This window comes from Ahaetulla prasina, chromosome 7 (genome assembly GCF_028640845.1).
Source record: "Ahaetulla prasina isolate Xishuangbanna chromosome 7, ASM2864084v1, whole genome shotgun sequence".
Classification (NCBI taxonomy): domain Eukaryota; kingdom Metazoa; phylum Chordata; class Lepidosauria; order Squamata; family Colubridae; genus Ahaetulla; species Ahaetulla prasina.
In genome coordinates, this window is record NC_080545.1 from 10,574,916 (window position 1) to 10,597,702 (window position 22,787).

The 22,787-nt window shown below is 44.9% G+C and overlaps 1 protein-coding gene across 3 annotated transcripts in view; it reads left to right on the forward strand.

The window, feature by feature from the left end:
* TSPAN9 (tetraspanin 9) overlaps nt 1-17,655 on the forward strand; it is a 160,127-nt gene extending 142,472 nt beyond the window's left edge. For 2 of the 3 annotated variants that reach the window (XM_058189590.1, XM_058189588.1), the window contains 4 exons: nt 1,692-1,793; nt 3,274-3,411; nt 5,480-5,563; nt 6,703-17,651. In XM_058189590.1, the coding sequence (XP_058045573.1) occupies nt 1,692-1,793; nt 3,274-3,411; nt 5,480-5,563; nt 6,703-6,774 (396 nt within the window). In that variant the 3' untranslated portion in view covers nt 6,775-17,651. Of the gene's footprint in view, nt 1-1,691; nt 1,794-3,273; nt 3,412-5,479; nt 5,564-6,702 lie in introns of all 3 variants that reach the window. The other variant, XM_058189589.1, reaches the window with a different exon arrangement.
* The last annotated feature ends 5,132 nt before the right edge of the window (nt 17,656-22,787 follow it).

The window sequence follows — 22,787 nt, forward strand, 5'->3', positions numbered from 1 at the left end:
CTTAGCTCCTTCCAAAGAGCTGGTGGCAAGCGCAGCCAGGAAAGCCTTTTGCGCAGATCCATTTTGTGTTGAAATGCGCTCCTTCCTGGATTAGGATAGCAATAGCGGTAGCACTTAGAGCTATATACTGCTTCACAGCGCTTTACAGCCTTCTCTAAGCGGTTTATAGTATCAGCCTATTGCCCCCAACCATCTGGGTCCTCGTTTTATCGACCTCGGAAGGACGGAAGGCTGAGTCAACCTTGAGCAGGTCAAGATCGAACTCCTGGCAGTGGGCAGAGTCAGCCTGCAATGCTGCATTCTAACCACTGGGCTACCAGGAATGGGAATGAGAAAGGAAAGAAGGAGGGGAGGGAGGGGGGAGGGAGGAAGGAATAGCAATAGCAATAGTACTTAGACTTATATACCACTTCACAGTGCTTTACAGCCCTCTCTAAGTGGTTTACAGAGCCAGCCTCTTGCCCCCCAACCATCTGGGTCCTCATTTTACCAACCTCAGAAGGATGGAAGGCTGAGTCAACCTTGAGCCGGTCAGGATCAAACTGCTGGCAGTCCGCAGAGTTTGCCTGCAATACCGCACTAGCCACTGCGCCACCATGGCTTAGATAGCAATAGTAGACTTATATCCCGCTTCACAGTGCTTTTACAGCCTTCTCTAAGCGGTTTATAGTATCAGCCTATTGCCCCCAACCATCTGGGTCCTCGTTTTATCGACCTCAGAAGGACGGAAGGCTGAGTCAACCTTGAGCAGGTCAAGATCGAACTCCTGGCAGTGGGCAGAGTCAGCCTGCAATGCTGCATTCTAACCACTGGGCTACCAGGAATGGGAATGAGAAAGGAAAGAAGGAGGGGAGGGAGGGGGGAGGGAGGAAGGAATAGCAATAGCAATAGTACTTACTTATATACCTCTTCACAGTGCTTTACAGCCCTCTCTAAGTGGTTTACAGAGCCAGCCTCTCGCTCCCCAACCATCTGGGTCCTCATTTTACCAACCTCAGAAAGGCTGAGTCAACCTTGAGCCGGTCAGGATCAAACTGCTGGCAGTCCGCAGAGTTTGCCTGCAATACCGCATTCTAGCCACTGCGCCACCATGGCTTAGATAGCAATAGCAGACTTATATCCCGCTTCACAGTGCTTTTACAGCCCTCTCTAAGCGGTTTACAGAGTCAGCCTCTTGCCCCCAACAATCTGGGCCCTCATTTTACCGACCTCGGAAGGATGGAAGGCTGAGTCAACCTTGAGCCGGTGAGACTCGAACTGCCAAAACTGCTGTCAGTCGGCAGTCAGCAGAATTAGCCTGCAAAGCTGCATTCTGATCCCTGCGCCACCACGGCCTTTCTTATGGTCACTCCTGCCTTTGTTTCTTTCTCTGTGGGCTACTGCAGTGCACCCTCTGTGCAGCTGCAATGCACATTTCAAACGGCGCAGCTTCACGTGCGCCGTTGCGGCTTCCATTTTGACTTTTTCGACCCTACCCTGCAGATACTCCTCCTGCATTGAGGAATTTTTTTCTCCAAAGCCACGCGGGGAAGCCAGGGGTCTCCACCCGTTAAGGATGACTCTGCAAAAGAGATTCTGTTCCATCTAGTCTTGTAGGTTTACACGTTGTCCAACCAAATGACATGGAAAAATTACACCTGCAGAGAGTTAACAGCGAGCGCTCTTAAAAACAATTCTTTTTTCTGAAATAGGTGAGTGAAAGTGCAAAACAGGACCTGAAGGAAGGCCTCAAGCTGTATAACACAGAAAATAACGTGGGGCTGAAGAACGCATGGAATATCATTCAAGCAGAGGTAAAATATTTAAGCACTTACGTCTTTGCAAAGCGAAATTCTAAGTCGAAAACTAGACAACCACTGCAGGAGAGCCAATAAGTCTTTGCTGTTCTGCTGCTGCCACCTTGTGGCATTTGGTAGCATTAGCAACCTGCATTTTCTTTCCTTTTGAATTGATTACACTCTCATCTATGTACAAGCCTGTATTGCCTGTAACCTTCTGTAACGTTTTCATTGCTGAAAAATGTGCTTTCCGTGACTCTCTCTATTGCAGTAATTTCCATAACCACCGTTTATTGAGCTGGGGTTTACCACAATATTAAACCTCCCTTTTAACGACCCTGTATTAAAACATAAACCAAATAAAACTCATTGCAAATTGTTACATAAACCTCCCTTTTAATGACCCTGTATTAAAACATAAACCAAATAAAACTCACTGCAAATTGTTATATAAATCCACCCAACGTTAAAAAGCTAATCAGGCTTATCTACCTATATACAGTGGTGGGATTCAGCCGGTTCGGGCGAACCGGTTGTTAAATTTCTGGCTGGCCCCGCTTCTTCCAGGAGTTTCCACGCACCCCATTTTGGCTCTCAGGTAAGTGCAGGGAGGCCTCCTAGGACCAAAACAGGGCATGGGGGGGGCATGGTGCATCCATTTTTGCTCCCAGGGGGGTGCAGGAGGCCAAGTGCTGCCTGTCACACCCCCTGGCCATGCCCACCAAACCACGCCCACAGAACCGGTAGTAATTTTTTTTTTAATCTAACCACTGCCTATATAGTAGTAAAATGCTCATTCTCGTGATCTGTGCGAAACGGTTAGTTGTAGGGCAACAGTGTTTGAAACAAGCTAGAATGTACCCAAAATCCAAACCCCACGATTTTTGGGGGGGAAATGAAATCTGGGAAAGCTGTAGCTACTTCAGTGCTACTGGCTACTATTGCTGCGGTCACGTGATATTCTGTGACAGTTTCCCAGCCACTCTCACAATCCCTTCCTTCCCTGCTCCATCCAGCAGCAGCCTTTTACCTGCCTGCTGGGAAGGGAAGGGAAGGGAGGGGAAGGAAGGAAGGAATAACAGAACAGAACAGAATAACAGAGTTTGGAAGGGACCTTGGAGGTCTTCTAGTCCAACCCCCTGCTCAGGCAGGAAACCCTCTACCATTTCAGACAAATGGTTGTCCACTCTCTTCTTAAAAACTTCCAGTATTGGAGCATTCACAACTTCTGGAGACAAAAGGAAGGAGGGAAGGAAGGAAGGAAGGGCCATCACAAGTTTGAAAGTCACTGCACAAGGCAGTCGTTAATCAAGGACTACCTGCAGTGAGGTGCTTGATCAGTTGCCTTTATTTTACATGTATAACATGTCCATTTCTGAAATATATTCTCGCGTCTGTAATAATGTTGTGAACTGTTAAGTAACTTTCTTAGAAATGCTTTTTTTTAAAAAAAAAAAACCTACTGATATATTCTCCCCCTTTTTCCTCCCCATAGATGCACTGCTGTGGGGTAACTGATTATAGAGACTGGTATCCCGTATTGGGTGATAACGTCGTCCCTGACAGATGTTGCATGGAAAATTCCCAAGATTGTGGTCGGAATTCCAACAACACGAGTTTGGTGTGGAAAACGGTAACCCATCACTTGAATGCTGCCCTCCTGCTTCCTCGCTCCCTAGAGCCTTCCAAACCTGGTTACTTCTTTGTCTGGGAATATAGGCAGTCCTTGACGTACGACCGCCACCGAGCCCCAGATTTCTATTGCTAAGTAAGACAGGGGTTAAGCGAGCTTAATTTTACACACACACACACCCCCGGGACACTGCAACCGTCATAAATACATGCCGGTCACCCAAGCAGCTGCATCTTGATCACGTGACCACGGGGATGCGGCGACGGCCGTAAGGGTGAAAAACGGTGGTTAGTCGCTTTATTCAGTGTCTCTATAACTTCGAATGGTCACTAAACAAATGGTTGTAAGCCGAGGATCACCTATAATAGTGATCCATCGTGAGGAGGACTCGTTAAGTCCTGTAGAATTCAGTGGGAATTACCTCTAGGTCAGGGTTGTCAAACTCAAGGGGCCAGATCCAGCCTGTGGGGTACTTAGATCTGGCCCACAGGGCTGACCTGTAACTATCAAAGGACCGGCCTACAGTGCCTCTGTCGGCCAAAATGGGCCATGGCAGGGGGCGGGGGGCTTGTGAGTCCCTCCTCGCAGCCTGTTTTCGGCCGGCAGAGTGCTGCAGGAGGCCATGGAGGCTGAAAACGGGCTGCAGGCAGCTTTGTAAGTCCCCCTGTGGCCCGTTTTCAGCCGGCAGAGTGCTGCAGGAGGCCATGGAGGCCGAAAACGGGCTGCAGGCAGCTTTGCAAGTCCCCCTGCGGCCCCTTTTCAGCCGGCAGAATGCTGCAGGAGGCCATGGAGGCCGAAAACGGGCTGCAGGCAGCTTTGCAAGTCCCCCTGCGGCCCCTTTTCAGCTGGCAGAGTGCTGCAGGAGGCCATGGAGGCCGAAAACGGGCTGCAGGCAGCTTTGCAAGTCCCCCTGCGGCCCGTTTTCAGCCGGCAGAGTGCTGCAGGAGGCCATGGAGGCCGAAAACGGGCTGCAGGGGCCTCATAAGTCTGCATGCGGCCCGATTTCAGCTCGCAGAGTGCTGCAGAAAATGTCCATCACATCTCCCTCCCGCTCCTGGCCCCCTCCTCCTCGGCCGGCCCACGGAGGAGGACTACAATGCTGGTCCAGCCCTCAAAGGAATCTAGTTTGACACTCCTGCTGTAGATAAATCAGGATAGGACCAAGGCATAAATCTGCTAATAGATAATAACTGTTGTTCACTCAGCCATTTGTCCAAGCATTGATCTGGTGCTAAAAATACTTGGCTCTGGTTGATACTTAGATTACAGATCGCAGAGGGAACTTGTGCCTCTCTCTTAACGTTCCACCAGAGAGGATTTAAGTACTGTGTAGTACATAAAAAGTAAAGTCACCTTCAAGTCAATCCGGAGTCTTTCTGGAGGTTTCTTTATGGAGGTTTTTTTTAGCAGTGCTTCTGGGAGGTATTTCCACCTTCCCAGTCCAATCTTACGACAGTTAAAATTCCCTGGAAATATTCCTTCGAGGGATTAAATAGATAGTTATAGATTCACGCAAAATACATTTAGATAGGTGGTTTGTTTTTTTTAATTGGGCGTGCTAGAGACACGTTCCGAATGAAAATAACCTTGCCTTGACACATAGTTCGCAATCCGTTGCCGAGCGTGTAAAATCGTGTCCCGTAATCTCTAAACAAAAAAAACAAAAACGAAACGAAACAACTTTGTGGTGAGCAATCTGTGCGTGAGCCAAAGAGCAAAATCCACCTCCTTCATGAGTCCTTGTCAAGTTTCATTTGAAGTGTTTAATTCCTGACAATCAATGGTGTGTTTCCAATATTCTAATCACCGGTTCTCCCCTCTGCCCGCACACACACCTTCCGCAGATACGCCCGGCATTGAAAACATGGCTAAACCGGTTCGTCCGAATCGGTACGAACCGGCAAAATACCATCTCTGCTGCCAATGGCTCTTGCTTACAAGGAGAATCCAAAAGGGAGAAGACGATAGGCAGAAATCGAACCTTTTCTTCTTCCCCAGCCTCTCTCTCCTGCTCAGAATGTTGTTGCTATCAAACAGAGTTTTTTTAAAAAAATCTTTTCTTTTCCAGGGCTGCTACGAGAAGGTCATGACGTGGTTTGAAGATAACAAGCATATCCCGGGGGCCGTTGGGATGTGTCTCCTCATAATACAGGTATTGGGCTAACTAAACAACAAGGCAGAATGTCTTTGATTCAGGATGTGGGAGGACCAGTAAATTGGATTTCTTTTTTTAAAAAAAATTAAATTTTTTTTTTTGCAAGCTGGGAATCTGGGAGACAGCAGTCGCGATGTCTCCCAAGTAGGTATTGCAAGACCCTGGCGCAAGATTTGAACTGGGCTCTTTGGGGCTGCGTCCCTGGAGTCAATGATAAGTACATCTGGTGAAATACGTTAAGGAAGATTCAATCATCCAGGCCAGTGGTGGGATTCAATTTTTTTTTACTACCGGTTCTGTGGTGAGCATTGCGTGGCTTGGTGGGCGTGGCTTGGTGGGTGTGGCAGGGGAAGGATACTGTAAAATCTCCATTCCCACCCCACTCCGGGGGAAGGATACTGCAAAATCCCCATTTCCTCCTGATCAGCTGGGACTCTGGAGGCGCAAAATAGATGGGGGTGAGGCCAGCCAGAGGTGATATTTACCGGTACTCTGAACTACTCAAAATTTCTGCTACCGGTTCTCCAGAACTGGTCAGAACCAGACCAAAAGTATCCAAAAAAGGTTAAAATCATGGCAACTGGACTGAAGTTTGTTGAGCTGAGACGTTTCGTTACTCATCCAAGTAACTATTCCATTGTTTTCCTTTACCAAAACCTGCTAATGAATTGAATTGCAGTCAACTTCATTTGGCCAAGTGTGTTTAGACACACAAGGAATTTGTCTCAGGAATTTGAAACAGTTTAATGGTGATGATATATATATATATATGTCTAGCGGTAAAGATGCTCCATCTCCCACTCAGAACGCTGAGAGTTCAATCCTAAGTAGTGACGGATGTTTCTCTCTCTCTCAGGGAATATTTGCTGTGAACTCCACGTAGGCGTCAGGAAGGGCATCCGGCCAGTAAATGCTCAGCTCCTTTCAGTTGCCCCGACTCTACCCTGAATTCAGGGATTACAGGGTCTTAAAAAGAAAACAAAAGTCACGGCTGAAGAGCGGTAATTCAGATCTTAGTGCAATGGCCCCCATCTTTGATGACTTTTGATCGAGATCGTATGGGTCTGGGCCTCGATAAAAGTGCTGTTTGTATGCCACAATTAATTCCGACATCCTTTTTCTTGCTTGTCTTCCAGATTCTTGGCATGGCCTTTTCCATGACTCTCTTCCAGCAGATTCATAGGACTGGTAAAAAATACGATGCCTAAAAATACTTCTTTTTTAAACTTCATCAGCCCTTAACTGTTGCTGTTAGGACAGAACAACAACTACAAAAACATACATATATATATCTATATATATATGAATCCCTTTGTCTGACTTTGGGGTTGCCTACCCAGCTTAGTTCATTTTTTTCCAAGACGGATTAAACTGAACGCAAGTATTTACAGAACCCTTTTTGTATCTTCTCGGTCATTGTTTTGCCAAAGAAGAGAACGTTCCTGAATTCAGAATCAATTTTCTACTCCTTCTTAAAGCTCCCTGTTTCTAACCTTGTAGGTGGAGTAACGCTCTAGTACTGATCAGTATTACATCGCTGACGTAGCCGACGGATGTATCTATTAACTTTTTGAAATGATCTTTTTTTTAAATGGCTGGTACCCAACTGGAGTACTGGGACTTGAACACAGCCATTCAGATGACGCCTCTCCCTGTGAATTGGATCTGCTTGGACAGAGGGGTTTGGGTGTGGGGGTATCAGGGGTACTTTAAGTATTTTCCTTCCTTCCCTTTTTTTGCTCTCTCATGTCCCCCCTCCCCTGATTTCAATGGTGCAGTCTTTGAAAAAACAACAACAACAACTATTTTTAAAAAACTGTTTTAAATTTAAAACAGCTTTAAAATTTAAAACCAGGAGGAAAAATACGGCTGTTTCTGTTATAATCGGTTTAAAAGAGACTCGGCAGTCGGTGAGTCTCGCTAAAGCTTGATTTAGACTTCAACTGCGCGTAGGTGTCGACGGGTATCCCTGCTGCAAAGGGGTTGATGGGTAAATGGAGGTTGCGAGTGGTTGTAGACAGGCCAGCGCACAGCCTTCCCAAATCTCAACCACGCTGCCTGCCGATTGGTTGATCCGACTTCCTGTTGGGAGGCGGGCGGATGGCAAGGCGCCTTCTGGGTGCTTTGTTGTTTGAGCGCCCCCTAGCCAGAAAGCTAACATTTGCCAAAGTAATAAATGCTATGCAACCAGCTCCAAACGACAGACGCATATGTTCCCCGATGAGCCGCGGTGGCGCAGTAGTTAGAATGCAGTACTGCAGGCGGCTTCTGCTGGCTGCCGGCTGCCTGCAATTGTTGGGAGCAATATGCTGACTCTGTAAACCGCTTAGAGAGGGCTGTAAAGCACTGTAAAGCGGTATGTAAGTCTAAGCGCTGTTGCTATTGCTATGTGCAGTGATGCTGAAGTCTAAACCAGGTTTAAGCTGGAATCATGCAGTGGGAATTCTGGGACCAGGGCAGATTCTCGGATACATACCTCATATTTTTCAGTTGGAGATCTTCCCCATAAGGCAAGGGTGGGGTACTGTGGCCATGGTGGTGCAGTGGTTAGAATGCAGCGTTGCAGGCTGACTCTGCTCACTGCCAATAGTACGATCCTGACTGGCTTAAGGTTGACTCAGCCTTCCGTCCTTCCGAGGTTGGTAAAATGAGGGCCCAGGTTGGAGGCAATAGTCTGACTCTGTAAACCGCTTAGAGAGGGCTGTAAAGTACATGTGCTATTGCTATTGATATTCCTTCCTTCCTTCCTTCCTTCCTTCCTTCCTTCCTTCCTTCCTTCCTTCCTTTTTCCTTTCCTTTCCTTTCCTTCCTTCCTTCCTTCCTTCCTTCCTTCCTTCCTTCCTTCCTTCCTTCCTTTCTCTCTTCTTCCCTTTCTCATTCTCCTTCCTGGTGACAAAGTGGTTAGAATGCCGTATTGCAGGCTTACTCTGCTCACTGCCAGCAGTTCGATCCTGACCGGCTCAAAGTTCATTCAGGCTTCCATCCTTCCGAGGTCGGTAAAATGAGGACCCAGATTGTTGCGGGGGGGGCAATGTTCTGACTCTGTTAAACTGGGTACAGAGGGCTTTAATGTACTATGAAGCAGTGTGTAAGTGCTATTGCTGTGGTCCTTTTACGACCTGTGGGCTTCCAACTCCCAGAATTCTTGAGCCAGATTGGCTGGCTGAGGAATTCTGGGAACTGAAGTCCACAAGTCATAAAAGGGACCGTAGTTCCCCACCTTTGCCGTAAGACATACTATGCATGAAGCAGACATCTCTCTGGAAGCATCTTATTCTGGAAAGAAGAAAAAAGTTAGAATTTGCTGCTGCTACTGCTGCTTGTCGGCGAATTGGCACATGTCAGGAGACTGGGCCGATGTCCCTCCCTCAGTTCTTATTTCTGGTAGTCTTAAAATAGGATAGGAATGACATACTTTTGATAATTAGGCTAAGACGCCTTTACTGAGGCTTCGGTCTCTGCTCTTTTAAAAAAGAAAAAAAAACCTGCAGACTTCTGTCGAAGGACAGATAACCTCCCTAGCAACAACCAGCCATCGTTTTTTATATTTAACAGAATAAAACAGCCATTTCCAAAGGGGGTGGGGTGGGGGGTTTCAAGCTACCAAGCAAAAAAAATAAAATAAAATTAATCATGGATCTCTCTTGCAAGTCAGCTTTGTTTTCTCCATATCTGGTAGGGTCCTGCAGAATTTCCTGGCTCTAGTGATTCAGCAAATTATTCTGACCCCACTGGGGGTGCCTCGGTGGGCTCCCCCACTTCAGAGAAGTGGGGCCAGAATTGTTTGCGCCTGAAAATAGGCAACTACTAGGAAGTTGCATCCTTCCCGGTGGTGGGATTCAATTTTTTTTACTACTGGTTCTGTGGGTGTAGCTTGGCGGGCGTGGCAGGGGAAGGATACCACAAAATCCCTATTCCCTCCCCACCCCACTAACCTGCTTTCCAGCTCCGTTCTCCTTTGCAGGGCAACAAAAGAAGACCCAGCCGATCAGCTGGGAGGCAGCAATAAACCAACCACGCCGATCAGCTGGGAGGCAGCAAAGAGATCGATTGGGTGCCCTAGCCTTACAGGCTAGGCCGCCCTGCAGCCCCCCGGGACCCAAAACAGGGTGTGTGGGGACTCCTGGAAGGGGCGGGGCAGGCGGGGGCGGGGCCAGCCAGAGGTGGTATTTGCTGGTTCTCCGAACTACTCAAAATTTCCGCTACCAGTTCGCCAGAACCTGTCCGAACCAGCTGAATACCACCTCTGATCCTTCCATTAGAATATACACTCATCGGTGCTTGTTCAAAAACGAAAAAAAAAGGAAAAGAAAGAAAGAGTTATGCCCAACTTTGCATCCTATAAAAATAAATGTGAGGTGTGTGAGTGAAAACATCGTTCAGGAAAAAAATAACAAATCGTGAAGGATTAGCCAGTGATTTCTCCTCTTCCTCTTTTATTCCCAGGTAGTAGATAAGGCCAAGGAAAAGCATTTTCCATTTTTGTACAATTAAGAGCGTGAAGACTCAGCTTCAGCTACACGACTGGGGCGTAAAGGAAACGGTGGGTGAGCTGAAAGGCAACCTCGATTTCATCGGGGTTGTGTTTGACCTCAGTGTGGGGGTGGCCAAGGTAGGCGTGGCCAGCTTGACATCACTCATGTCGGGGGCGCCTGTGGCGGCCCGAGCACTCTGCCAGCAAAAAGAGGCTCCCGAGCTCCGTTTTTGGCTGTGATGGCCTCCTGCCACCCTCTGTCAGTGAAAACAGAGCTCGGGGGGGGGGGGGGGTGCGCGCAGCTCGTCTGAGCTCCGTTTTCACTGGCAGAGGCCCACAGGCTGGACCTTCGCTGTTTCCAGAGTGGCCCCATGGGCCGAATCTAAGCACCCCGGGGCCTTGAATTTGACACCCCTGACCTATGGAGTGCGACCGAAGTTCCTTTTTTTGTAGTCTTGAAAACCATTCAGAGGGAAGCCTCTGAGAGAGAAGGAAATGTCCTCACGTAATGGCCAGGTTGAGCCGGGAATGTCCGTTCTAAGTTGTTGCAGTCACTAAACAGGTCCTGGCTCGAGCTGACTGGATTTCGCAATCATTTTTACGATGGTCGTAACGCGCGTTGCTTTGGCCGTTAAGCAAGCCGCGTGGCCGTTAGAACAAATCCACTCGCTCAAATGGACATTTTATTTTATTTTTTTGCCAGAAATTGGCAAAAAAAAAAAAGAAAAATCGGACATTGCAGTCGGTTCTAAATGTGAGACAGTTGCTAATGCGAACCATGTGACCATGGCTGTATGTGTGGAACAGTCATAACTTTGAGGAGGAGTTGTAAGTCATTAAGCAAGGAGTACCTGTGCCATTGATACTGGCAGGAGTCTCGTAATTAATACCAGGAAAGATTCAGATAAGGAGAGTGCAAAGCATGATCCAAGGCCCCTTTACTTCTTTTTTTTTTTAAAAAAACCCTTTTATACCAAACTAATTAACAGAAATAAAAATTGCATACAGTGCAAACCAGGTGTAGATTTATCGTTCTACTGCAGGAAAATAATTATTTTTACCATCTTCATGCACAAGAAACTTATAGTTCTTGATGCCCAGATTCTGAACGCTAGTAATACAGCCAAGAATATATCTTAAACCATTCTCATTTTCAAATCATTATTGCAATCTTATACATTTGAACCCAAAATATGGTAACAATGGAACAAATCTAGAATTAAATCTCTTGTCTCTTGAACTAAGTCTCCATTACTAAACAACCCTAAGATATTTAATACAGATAAAATAGGGTGAGGTTTTTTTTTTTTGCTGTGTTAACCACATTTTAAGATAAAAATAATATCGCGTTCTTTAATGCAATTTTCCATTGGTTTTGAAAGAACAGGTCATTCCAAGTAGGTACTATCCAAGTAATTAATATTGCTTCCTTCAATTTTTTTTTAAAAAAGGATGGATAGGGGCTAAAATATCTCAAAAGCATCAGAACCAAACACTTCAGTAGAACAAATTGCTAAAGAAGCAATCTGGTAAACCAAATTCACTTTTTTATAGACCTTTTTAAAAACAGTTTAACCTGAGCTAAGTTTTTCAAAAGTAAAGGTTCAATTTACTGAAAAATCACAACAAGAAGCAGATTAATATCTATTTTTAAACGGGAAACATGGCATCACAGAGGCTTTGAGGCACGAGGAGGTTAGTTTTGTCTACCACCTCTATTTATCTTGTGACATTAAATTTCCAATATTGAAACTAATCCTTGAACAAACCAACGTTTCAGGAAGATACAAATGCTTCCAGGTGAGCGCAACGAGGAGCTGAATTCTGAATCTAAAATAAATGCCAAATGATCAGCTGAAAAGATGGAGAATTAAATCCATATTTACCAGCTGGTCACTCTAATTGAATCCGTGGAAATGTTAAGATGACTTTCCAAAGAAAAATTTGCTTGAAAGAATATAAATAGCACTAAGAAGAAAATCTTTTAAAATAACACGATGTAGAGTTAAAATGACCTTACGCGTGTTTATTTGTGAAAGCAGCTGAAAGGAATTCTAACTTTGGTTGGATCCGAAATTGGAAATGATTTCAAATTTGCGCTTTTAAAAAAAGATGATCATGAATCTTTAACCTAATCAAAAGGATCAGAAATTAAAAGCCTCAGTCACAGGCTTTGTGGAGATGGATCCATTAGCCTCATGAATTTCTTCTGATTTATAGTTGTTACTTCGGGGTGCAGCCCCAGAGGAAACAAAATGAACATTTCTGATCTTTATCAAACTTACCATCTGTGTCTGACAGAATCTCAGACCCTCCTCTATCTTCTGTGATCCTTTTAATATTTTCCCTTTTTTTTTTTTTTAGTAGTGCAGACAAGGAGAATAAACCTTTGATTTATTCCACAACATAAGGCACATCATTAAATCTGATTTGGCAGGAAAATAAAAGAAGTCGTTCCACAATAATAATAATAATCATAATAATGGGAAATCAAAAAATAAGCCAGAATCTGCTTCAGAAAACTTCCCAGAAACCACATCAAACGTTTTCTAAAGAAATAGCGACTCTTAGATTCTGTCTAAAACAAATTAAGTAAAGGAAAAAATCGTAGCGTCAGAACAATAATCTGAAAAGCATTATTATAATCATCAGTAGTAGTGGTAAGCAGTAGGCAGAAAAACAATGTCTAATCCTATATCGAACTAGGTTTTTCATCAGAACAAACAAACTTGGCTTTGTTTGGAAAGAACTATAGTATTTGCTTCATTTAAACCAGGGCTGTCAAACTCTTTAAGCCAAGAGGTAAGAAATCTATTTGACAAAACTTCAATATCTATTTCTAATATTTTTTTTTTAAAAAAGGAGATACAACCCCAATATATTATTTTACTCTGCCAACGTGAAAAACCATCCGTTTTAGAGCTTTCCATGGTGTCATAAGTGAACGATGGTTACCATCTTTTAAATAAACCTGACTAGGTGACTCAGTGGCTAAGACGCTGAGCTTGTCAGTCAGAGAGGTTGGCGGTTCAAATCCCCTAGTACAGATCTCCTGCGTGAGCAGGGGGTTGGACTAGATGACCTCCAAGGTCCCTTCCAACTTTGTTACTATTAAAAAAAAAAAACAAAAGGAGTCACATGCGGCCATCTTCCATCCGTTAGAAAAGAATGTTATCTTTGTGTTTCTGGATGAGAAACTACAGTTTGAGATCATTTCTTTTTTTAAAAAAAAAGCAACAAAAAACAACAACCCCTAGTAATCTGTAAATTGTCTCCTATATCCTACGTAGAAAATAATTATTGCTTATTATGATCAAATAAACCTACAAAATTCACTGGGGCATTGCCTGGAATAGCCTAAAGCCGTTGTGGGTGTGTTTTGGATGGTCCAGAGAAGTTTGATAAGCAAATCCAGGGTTATCCCGTGGGACTCTTACTTATCGCTAGTTGCAAATATACAACTAGCATTTACGTTTGCCTGAGATCAGGTCTTAATCTTTTTGTTATCTCTAACTCATCGGCTCCCAGATGGCATTTCTCTTAAGTCCGTTGACTTATTTATAGCGTTTTCTGTGTTTCCTTTGTTTGGAGGCCTGAGTTCACCTCACATACCCTTTGCTTAGCTTTTCACTTCTCCTCCTGTCCTATCTGCGAAGTCCCCCCCACCCCACGTCTCTCAAGCGATTTCCCATTTACGGCCTCTTTTTACACATGGTTTCCTCAACCTGCCATGTGAGTCTGTAACAGAATAACAGAGTCTCGGGAAGGGACCTTGGAGGCCTTCTAGTCCAACCCCCTGCTTAGGCAGGAAACCCTATACCATGTCAGACAGATGGTTATCCAACATTTTCTTAGAAATTTCCAGTGTTGGAGCATTCACAACTTCTGGAGGCAAGTCGTTCCACTGATTAATTGTTCTCACTGTCAGGAAATTTCTCCTTAGTTCCAGGTTGCTTCTCTCCTTGATTAGTTTCCACCCATTGCTTCTTGTCCTGTCCTCAGGTGCTTTGGGGAATAGCTTGACTCCCTCTTCTTTGTGGCAGCCCCTGAGATATTTGAACAATGCTATCATGTCTCCCCTAGTCCTTCTTTTCATTAAACTAGACATACCCAGTTCCTGCAACCGTTCTTCATCTGTTTTAGCCTCCAGTCCCCTAATCCTCTTTGTTGCTCTTCTCTGCACTCTTTCTAGAGTCTCCACATCTTTTTAGCATCACGGCGACCAAAACCGGATGCAGGATTCCAAGCGTGGCCTTACCAAGGTGTTATAAAGTGGTATTAACACTTCATGTACAACAAACATGGGAAAGAATAATAACTGACAAACAGAATTTGAAAATGTGCTGCTAAATGGATACCTTGGTTGGTCCCAATTCCACTTCAGCAGTGAAATCTACTTACCTTCCTTACTGGTTTCAAAGTGGATGCATCATGCACGCGCTTCACATGTGCACTTAGACCTCCTGTGAATCCGCAAAACCTTTTGCGCATGCACAGAAGGTAATGAACACATTACTTCCTGGTTAAAACCAGGAAATAACAACACCTAGGTGGGTGGACGGAGCTTTGCTCCGCCATCGCTACCGGATCGCCAAACCAGCTGCCAAGAATCACCCCATCCGGTCCGAACTGGGAGGATTTCACCCCTGTTCCACTTCCATAGGTTGCTACCTCCAGAACGGGGGTCTCCAACCTTGGCAACTTTAAGACTTGTGGACTTCAACTCTTCAACAGCTTGGCTGGCTGAGGAATTCTGGGAGTTAAAGCCCACAAGTCTTAAAGTTGTCAAGGTTGGAGACCCCTGCTCCAGAACATCTAACAAAGTTTTAAGGGAATGGGGACTTTTAAATTAAATGTTTAGAATAGATTCACCATCACCTAGATCAGAGGTCTTCAAACTTGGCAGCTTTAAGATTTATGGACTTCAAAACTCCCAGAATTCTCCAGCCGGCTATGCTGAAATTTGAAGACCTCTGACCTAGATGCTTGAGAAAAGCTCTTGGATGTCTGAGAAGCTTGATCGATTCTAAGAATGATGATGATGGAGATGATGATGATATCCCTTCAGTTGTGTCCAACTTTTGGCGATTCTGTGGGCCAGGTCTCTCCACATCTTCCTATCTTTGCATTACTTTTTCGAGTTTTTCCATGCTCTGGCTGGTGTCAGTTTGATGGTGTCCATGAACCATGTTCTTTGACGGCCTAGTTTTCTTTCGCTGCTAACTCTTCCAAATACAGTTGCTTTTTTTCAATAATCCCCTTGCCTGACAATGGCCAAAGTAAGTGAGATGCAGTTTCATGATTTCTAGTGACATGTCTGGGTGTTATCTGTATTGTCGGTACTTGGAATCTAGATTCCCTGCAAAAAATGCTTCATTTTATGAACCACGGTGGCGCAGCGGTCCGACTGCAGTACTGCAGAGCTACTTCTGCTGACTGAAGGCTGCCTGCAGTTTGGCCGTTCAAATCTCACCGGCTCAAGGTTGACTCAGCCTTCCATCCTTCCGAGGTGGGTAAAATGAGGACCCAGATTGTTGGGGGCAAGAGGCTGACTCTGTAAACTGCTTAGAGAGGGCTGTAAAAGCTCTGTGAAGCGGTATCTAAGTCTAAGTGTTCTTGCTTTGCTATCTTTTGGTAGCTAGCGGTCAGCATTTTAGCTCTGCAGGAGGCAGTAAGAGCCCTTAGGACAATTTTAAAACATTTTGGCATAGCCAGAGGGATCGCTCTACAGATAGTCCTCAATTTACAACCGTTTGTTTAGTGACCGTTTGAAGTTACAAGGGCACGGAAAAATGTGACTTAGGACCATTTTTCTGCGTTACGACCTTTGCAGCATCCCCATGATCGTGCGATCAAAATTCAGACGCTTGGCCGCCGGTTCCTACTTATGACCGTTGCTCTGTCCCGAGGTCAGGTAATCCCCTTTTGCGACTGCCTGACGCAGCAAAGTCAAGGGGGGGAAGCCAGATTCACTTAACAACCGAGGTGACTAACTTATCAACCGCCATGTTTCACTTAACAACTGCGTCAAGAAAGGCCGTAGAATGGGGCAAAATTCACTCCACAAGCGTCTCGCTTAATGACATAAATTCCAGGCTCAATTTTTTTTTTGTTTACATTTATACCCCGCCCTTCTCCGAAGACTCAGGGCGGCTTACAGTGTATAATTGTTGGACATAAGTTGAGGACTACCTGTATCATCCCCATGTAATTATTCTAGTGCAGGGGTGTCAAACTCAGATTTCATTGAGGGCTGCATCAGAGCTGTGGTTGACCTTGTTGGGGGGAGGGGACTGGTGGCTGCCGCCGTCTGGATGGGTGTGACCAACTGGGTGGGCATGGCCAGCTTGATGCCACTCCCCAAACTGCTGGCATATTTCCTCTTCACATTGGGTAGCCCGGGCCGAAGTGAAGCAGGCCAGCCCCTTACATTTTCCAGGACAGCCCCATGGTCCAGATCCAGGGATCGGATTCAGCTGGTCAGACCGGTTCGGGCGAACCGGATACTAATTTTACATCTGGTTCGCCGAACCGGTAGTTCCAAGGACTGGCTGGCCTCACCCATACCCAGCCTGATCTGAATGCCAGGTAAATGCAGGGCCCGTGCAGAGGCTCTGGAAGGGCAAAAAACGGGCCTCCCAGAAGTTCTGGATGTCTGGAAATGGGCCTGTTTCCGGCCTCCGGAGGGCCTCCGGAACCTGGGGGAAGCCGTTTTTGCCCTCCTGGAGGCTCGAGAAAAGCCTCTGGAGTCTGAGGAGGGCAAAAACACCCTCCCACCCCACCCCCACCATGGTGCAGGAGGGCCACGCCCTCCCAGCAACGGTTGCTAAAATTTTTGAATCCCACCCCTGGCCAGAGCCTTGCGTTTGACACCCCTTGCTCTAATAGAACAAACTTTGCAAAAACACGTTAGGACAGGCTTGGAAGTGAACATTTCTGACCGTTGTAAAGAGAAAAAAAAACATTCCCCAGGATGGAGGCAAGAAATTTTGCGACACCCTTTTAAACTACATTTGAAGGCTGGAATGCGATTGGCAATATGTGTTGATTGTGGGCCGGCTTCTAGCTTTGCCTGCAAGAAGCAGATAAGCTCTTTTCCGCTTTCCTGAAATTCTAACTACAGGTATATTGGATCGTAGAGCCTGAATTTCTTAAAAAAAAAACCAAAAAAACCCCCACACACATTACTTTGTCCCGAAGGACCATCTTAGCTTTCAATAATTACAGAAATATCAACAAAATTTCTCGCTGTGAAATTCTGTTCTCAGTACATCACACCTACTTACTTACTGTGTCAACAGTAGCTTAAATATACATACACCCTTCAGGCTAAGCAAAGGCAGGAGATAAGGAGAGGGATGTGGGGGAGGAAGGAGAGTATTAACTGAATCAAGTTTGCACCAAAAGAATTTATTATTATATATCTTCATGCCTTTCTCCTTGCAAATTCATCTTTTCTTTCTCCGGATTCGTAGACCAATTAATAATTGCCTTTCGGTTTGTTCTCTCTCTCTCTCTGTCTCTCTCTCTCCGCTCTCTCTTTCTCCCTCTCTCTCTCTTCTCTCCTCTCTCTCTCTCCTCTCTCTCTCCTCTCTCCTCTCTCTCTTCTCTCCTCTCTCTCTCTCTCCTCTTTCCTCCTCTCTCTCTCTCTGTTGTGATAAATTTATCAACTTCCTCCAGTCGTGACTTTCTCTCCCCTCCCCTCAACCCATTCACACTATCCTTTGTGTAAATTGTGCTGCAGTACCGCTCTTTATTTCAAATCTCTCCCCAGGATCAAAACCTCCTCATGCATAGTTCTTTCATGCTAATTAGTCCATTTGATATTCAGTCTGCGTTCCTTCGGCGCCCCGTTCAATCTTGGTCCTAACACCACTTCTCTTTTTTCCTTTTCTTTCTTTCTTTTTAACCGCATACGTTTATAAGCGACATCGATGTGCTATCTCTCCTTATAACAGGAGAACAATAGCAGCTTTCTTCCAGTTTCTAAGCCACAGATGCAAATCTTTCGCACAATGTTAAATGAGTCACACGGCAACCTCACACACAAAGCGCATGCATATATATATTTTTTTACATTTCTCCAGTTCAACCTTCTACTTCTTACTATTTTTTCAACGTTATGACGGTCTTTTCACAAATCTTCACAAACGCTAACATCGGTTGCATTCCCTTCCTTTTTTATTATATATCACTGTCTCACTTTAACTTTTAATTCCAATTCAATCTACGGAAGCTTCGTTTTTTTAAAAAACAACATCACCATCACCTTCCACAAATTTTATTTTCACTTTCCATTCAAATCACCAAAGCGATTTCTCTGCCTCTTTAAATTATAATGGTTCCTTCCTCTCTTTGACTATGTTCTTCAGAACCTAACACCGTGATGGCAAACCTATGGCACACGGGCCAGAGGTGCCACGCAGAGCCCTCTCCGTGGGCATGCACGCCGTCACTCGCTGCTCTTCTGGTTTCCAGTGCCAGCTGGTCTTTGCAGATCCTGGCATGCTGGAAAACGGCCTGGAAACAGCCAAAAACCAGGCAGTTTTTCTGGGCTATTTTTTGGCTGTTTTCAGGCCATTTTCTGGGCTGTTTTTAGGCTTTTTTTCGGCTGTTTCAAGGCTGTTTTCTGGGCCGTTTTTAGACTATTTTCAGGCTGTTTTCCGGGCCGCTTTCAGGCCATTTTTGGCCTGAAAAACAGCCTGAAAAGGGCCCCAAAAATGGTCAAAAACCAGGCCGTTTTCTGGGCAATTTTTTGGCTGTTTTCAGGCTATTTTCTGGGCCGTTTTCTGGGCTGTTTTTCATCTTTTTTCAGACTGTTTTCCGGGCCGCTTTCAGGCCATTTTTGGCCTGAAAAACAGCCTGAAAAGGGCCCCAAAAATGGGCAAAAACCAGGCCATTTTCTGGGCTGTTTTTCAGTTGTTTTCAGGCCATTTTTCGGCTGTTTTCAGGCTGTTTTTTTGGGCTGCTTTCAGGCCATTTTTGGAGCTTGAAAAGGCCTCCAAAAATGGGCAAAACCCTGGTTGTTTTCTGGGCTGTTTTTGGCCGTTTTCAGACAGTTTTTGGGCTGTTTTCTGGCCCAAAAATGCCCCTGAAAACGGGCCAAAAAACAGGCGTTCTTGCGCCAGCCAGCTGGTCTTCGGGTTTCCAGTGCCGGCGCGCGCACATACACCCGCATTCCATTTTGGGCACTTATTGCTGAAAAGTTTCTCCCATCACTGACCTAACATTTTCTATCTTTGCAATTTGTTCCCTGTTTTACTTGTCATTGTGTTGTTGGAAGAAATGTCCATCGGGGTTCAGTTCCAAGTGGGGAGAAAGACACTGGAAACATGGAGGCCGCTTGGAAAGATGGTTTAATGGTGGACAGGACCACGTGGTTTTGAAGTCCTGGGCAAAAAAAAGCACATGGGTGAGAAAGAGAGAGAGAGATTTATGCCCTCTGTGGGGCTTTGAATTTGAGTTTGTATTCTGATTGGTTGTCAGACTCCCATGGTGCCATGGCAGGGGTAACTTTGTAGGTTGCCTTTTGAGTCCCAGGCCTTGGTTGAACCTTGCTGGGTGATGCAATCTCCCCAGCTGCCATGTGGTGAGTTCTGTTGCTAGATGGGTAGAGGGTTAATTCTACCTTTGTTGGATCTTGGGTGAGGGTATTTGCTTATGAATAGAGCTCGCTATCTCTTTATCTCTTAAGTGCTGACATCCGCTGTGGGCTATTGAGGAGGGTGGGGGCTATTAAGAGCGAGTCTGCTTCCTACCTAGAAACATGTTTCTCCCATTTTTTAATCCAGGGAAATATAATAATCTGCCTTTTTAATATTTCCTAGAATATTTCATTCTTCTAGGAGAGGGGTGGGTGCTAACTTCCTAAAGTGTTATACATGTTTTTCTCATCCATAGCCTCTCTCACTTCATCATTCCACTCAACATCGTTGTTCAGGTTTTCATTACTGTCCACGGGCGGCTACTCCTCGACGTACGACTGCAATTGAGCCCGAAATTTCCGTTACTAAGGGAGATGTTAAATGAGTTTTGCTCCATTTTTTACGACCTTTCTTGCCACGGTTATTAAGCGAATCACTGCGGGGTTGTTAAGTTAGTAAAATGGTCATTAAGTGAATCCGGCTTCCCACCCCCCACCCCCATTGACTTTGCCTGTCGGAGGGTTACAAAAAACCGCAGGACACTGCGACGGTCATAAATACGAGTCCATTGCCAAGCGTCTGAATTTTGATCACGTGAGCGCAGGGACGCTGAAATGGTCGTAAGTATGAAAAATGGTCATAAGTCGCTTTTTGCAGGGCCACTGGAACTTCGAACAGTCATTTAATGACTCACTAAATGGCTGATTGTTTAATGACTTAGGATTGATTTGTTTAATGGCCGTTTCAGGATTAGAAGAGCCTTGAAAGGGGTTCTTCATGACCTGTAAAAACACTTCCGGCTGTTGTAAAATGCTGTACCTTCCCCTCCCCCCGGGTCACATGACTGCATTTCTGGCTCTTGGCAATTGGCTCACATTTATGTCTGGTTGTAAATCTTAGGTCCGGTCAGGTAGGTGCCTGGACTTATGACCGTCACAACGTATGACCGAAAGTCCAGTTCTAATTGCAGTTGTTAAGTCAAGGAGTATCTGTTAACTCTATACACTGCAGATTTGGTATCCTATTCCCTTATGTCCATTTTCTAGCCATTATCTCCAGAGGTGGGTTTTACATATTTTTACCACTGGTTCGCAGCGCGCGCACACCTTCCGTGCCCACGCCCGGCCTTCCGTCCATGCGCTTTGCTCACACGCGTGCCTCCTGCGCATACGTCTTGGCTCGAAAATGTGACTAAATAGGACGTCATAACGCCGGGGTGCGATCTCTGCTACCGACCGGTTTGGGCAAACCGGTCAGAACTGGCTAAATCTCATCACTGATTGTCTTGGGAAGTTTGTCTATCTTCCAACACTATTTTTTTTTTTTATAGAGGATTCATACTTTATTTTCTTCTAAAGGTTCTCCTTTCATTTCTACAACATCTTCCCTTTTCTTTCATGTCCGTTTTCCCCCAAAATACCTCCTTTTGAGACAGAAATTGCAACATGCCAGCTGGTCTCCCGCTCAGAAGCTATCATTACTCTTTTATCCTTCGCCGATTCTTTTCATTTTTCATCCTGAACAATCAAATCAAATATGCTTTCTGATGTTTTACCCCCACCCCTTCTCCACGCGTACGTGTCCTTAAAATGTTTTTTAAAAATAAGTTAAACCACTCTCGTTTTGTTTGTGAGTCTCCAAAGGGTTCCAAAAAATTTCCTGCACTTCTTTTCTCTTGGTCTATCAAGTTCATATCAGCCCCAATTTGCCACGTATGTTCCTCTTGGCTTCTAGGCGCTCACTAAGAAAGGATTTTTCGAAATGACCATCAGAGCATTAGCATTTCCTATATTATTATTAATGCGCTCTGATGCTAAGGAGTTCTACTCCCACTCCCCACCTCAAAAGAAATCTGTTCCACCCTCTGATGCTAAGGAGTTCTACTCTCCCTCCCCACCTCAAAAGAAATCTGTTCCAAATGCAAAACACAAGCAGAGGAGAGGAGTTTCCCTTTCAGTTTTACTTTCACAGCAGCAAGCAGCTTTACTACAGAACAGTTGAGCTAAGCCACACCCAGCCTCCTTCCTGTCTCTTTCTTGCTCACACAGCAACTACTGCTTGAGTTTCCAAACACCCCTTAACTCTCTTACACACTGACAGGATATTAGCCAGATGAATATCAATGGATGCTGCGGGCTGGGACGGTCTGCTCCCACTCCCCCTCTGTTCCAACTGCCAGTTGCATTATATTAACACACACTCTGATGCTACGGAGTTAGACATCCTACATTAAGTTTCAGGCCGCGAGTGTCAACTTATCAAGCCCGAGCACATAATTTCGTAGCGAAGCATGGGCGTCCAGCTATTATATATATATATATATATACAGTATATATATATATATATATATATATATATATATATATATATATATATATATATATATATATATATATATATATACATATATATATATATATACAGCACGAAGCTGTAAACACCTAGCCTGAAGATGACGAATGGGATTTCGTTGAAACGTCGCCAAGACACTTCCAATTTTACGTGGGAAAAAACCCGAATAACCAAAGACCTACATACAAACACCCGTGAAAACCTCAGAAAACACACACACATATATATATATGTAGGTCTTTGGTTGTTCGGGTTTTCTCCCATGTAAAATTGGAAGTGTCTTGGCGACGTTTTGACGAAGTCTCATTCGTCATCTTCAGGCTTCAGCTTCGTGCTTCTGCTTGCTCCCAGAAGCTTCGTGCTTCTGCTTCGTGCTTCTGCTTCGTGCTTCAGCTTCGTGCTTCTGCTTGCTCCTAGAAGCACGAAGCTGAAGCCTGAAGATGACGAATGAGACTTCGTCGAAACATCGCCAAGACACTTCCAATTTTACACGGGAGAAAACCTGAACAACCAAAGACCTACATACAAACACCCGTGTATATATGTGTTTGTTCCTGTGTAATTCAATTCAAAAGATAGTACAAATTTCTCCCTAAACTCATCCCTGGTTCTTCCTTCATCACTATTGGCATATAACATGCAATTATCAGCAATTATGGATTCTCTCTTTTTTAAAAAAAAAAATATACAATTTAGGTAGTCCTCGACATACAACCACAAGTGAGCCCAAAATTTCTGTGGCTAAGCAAGA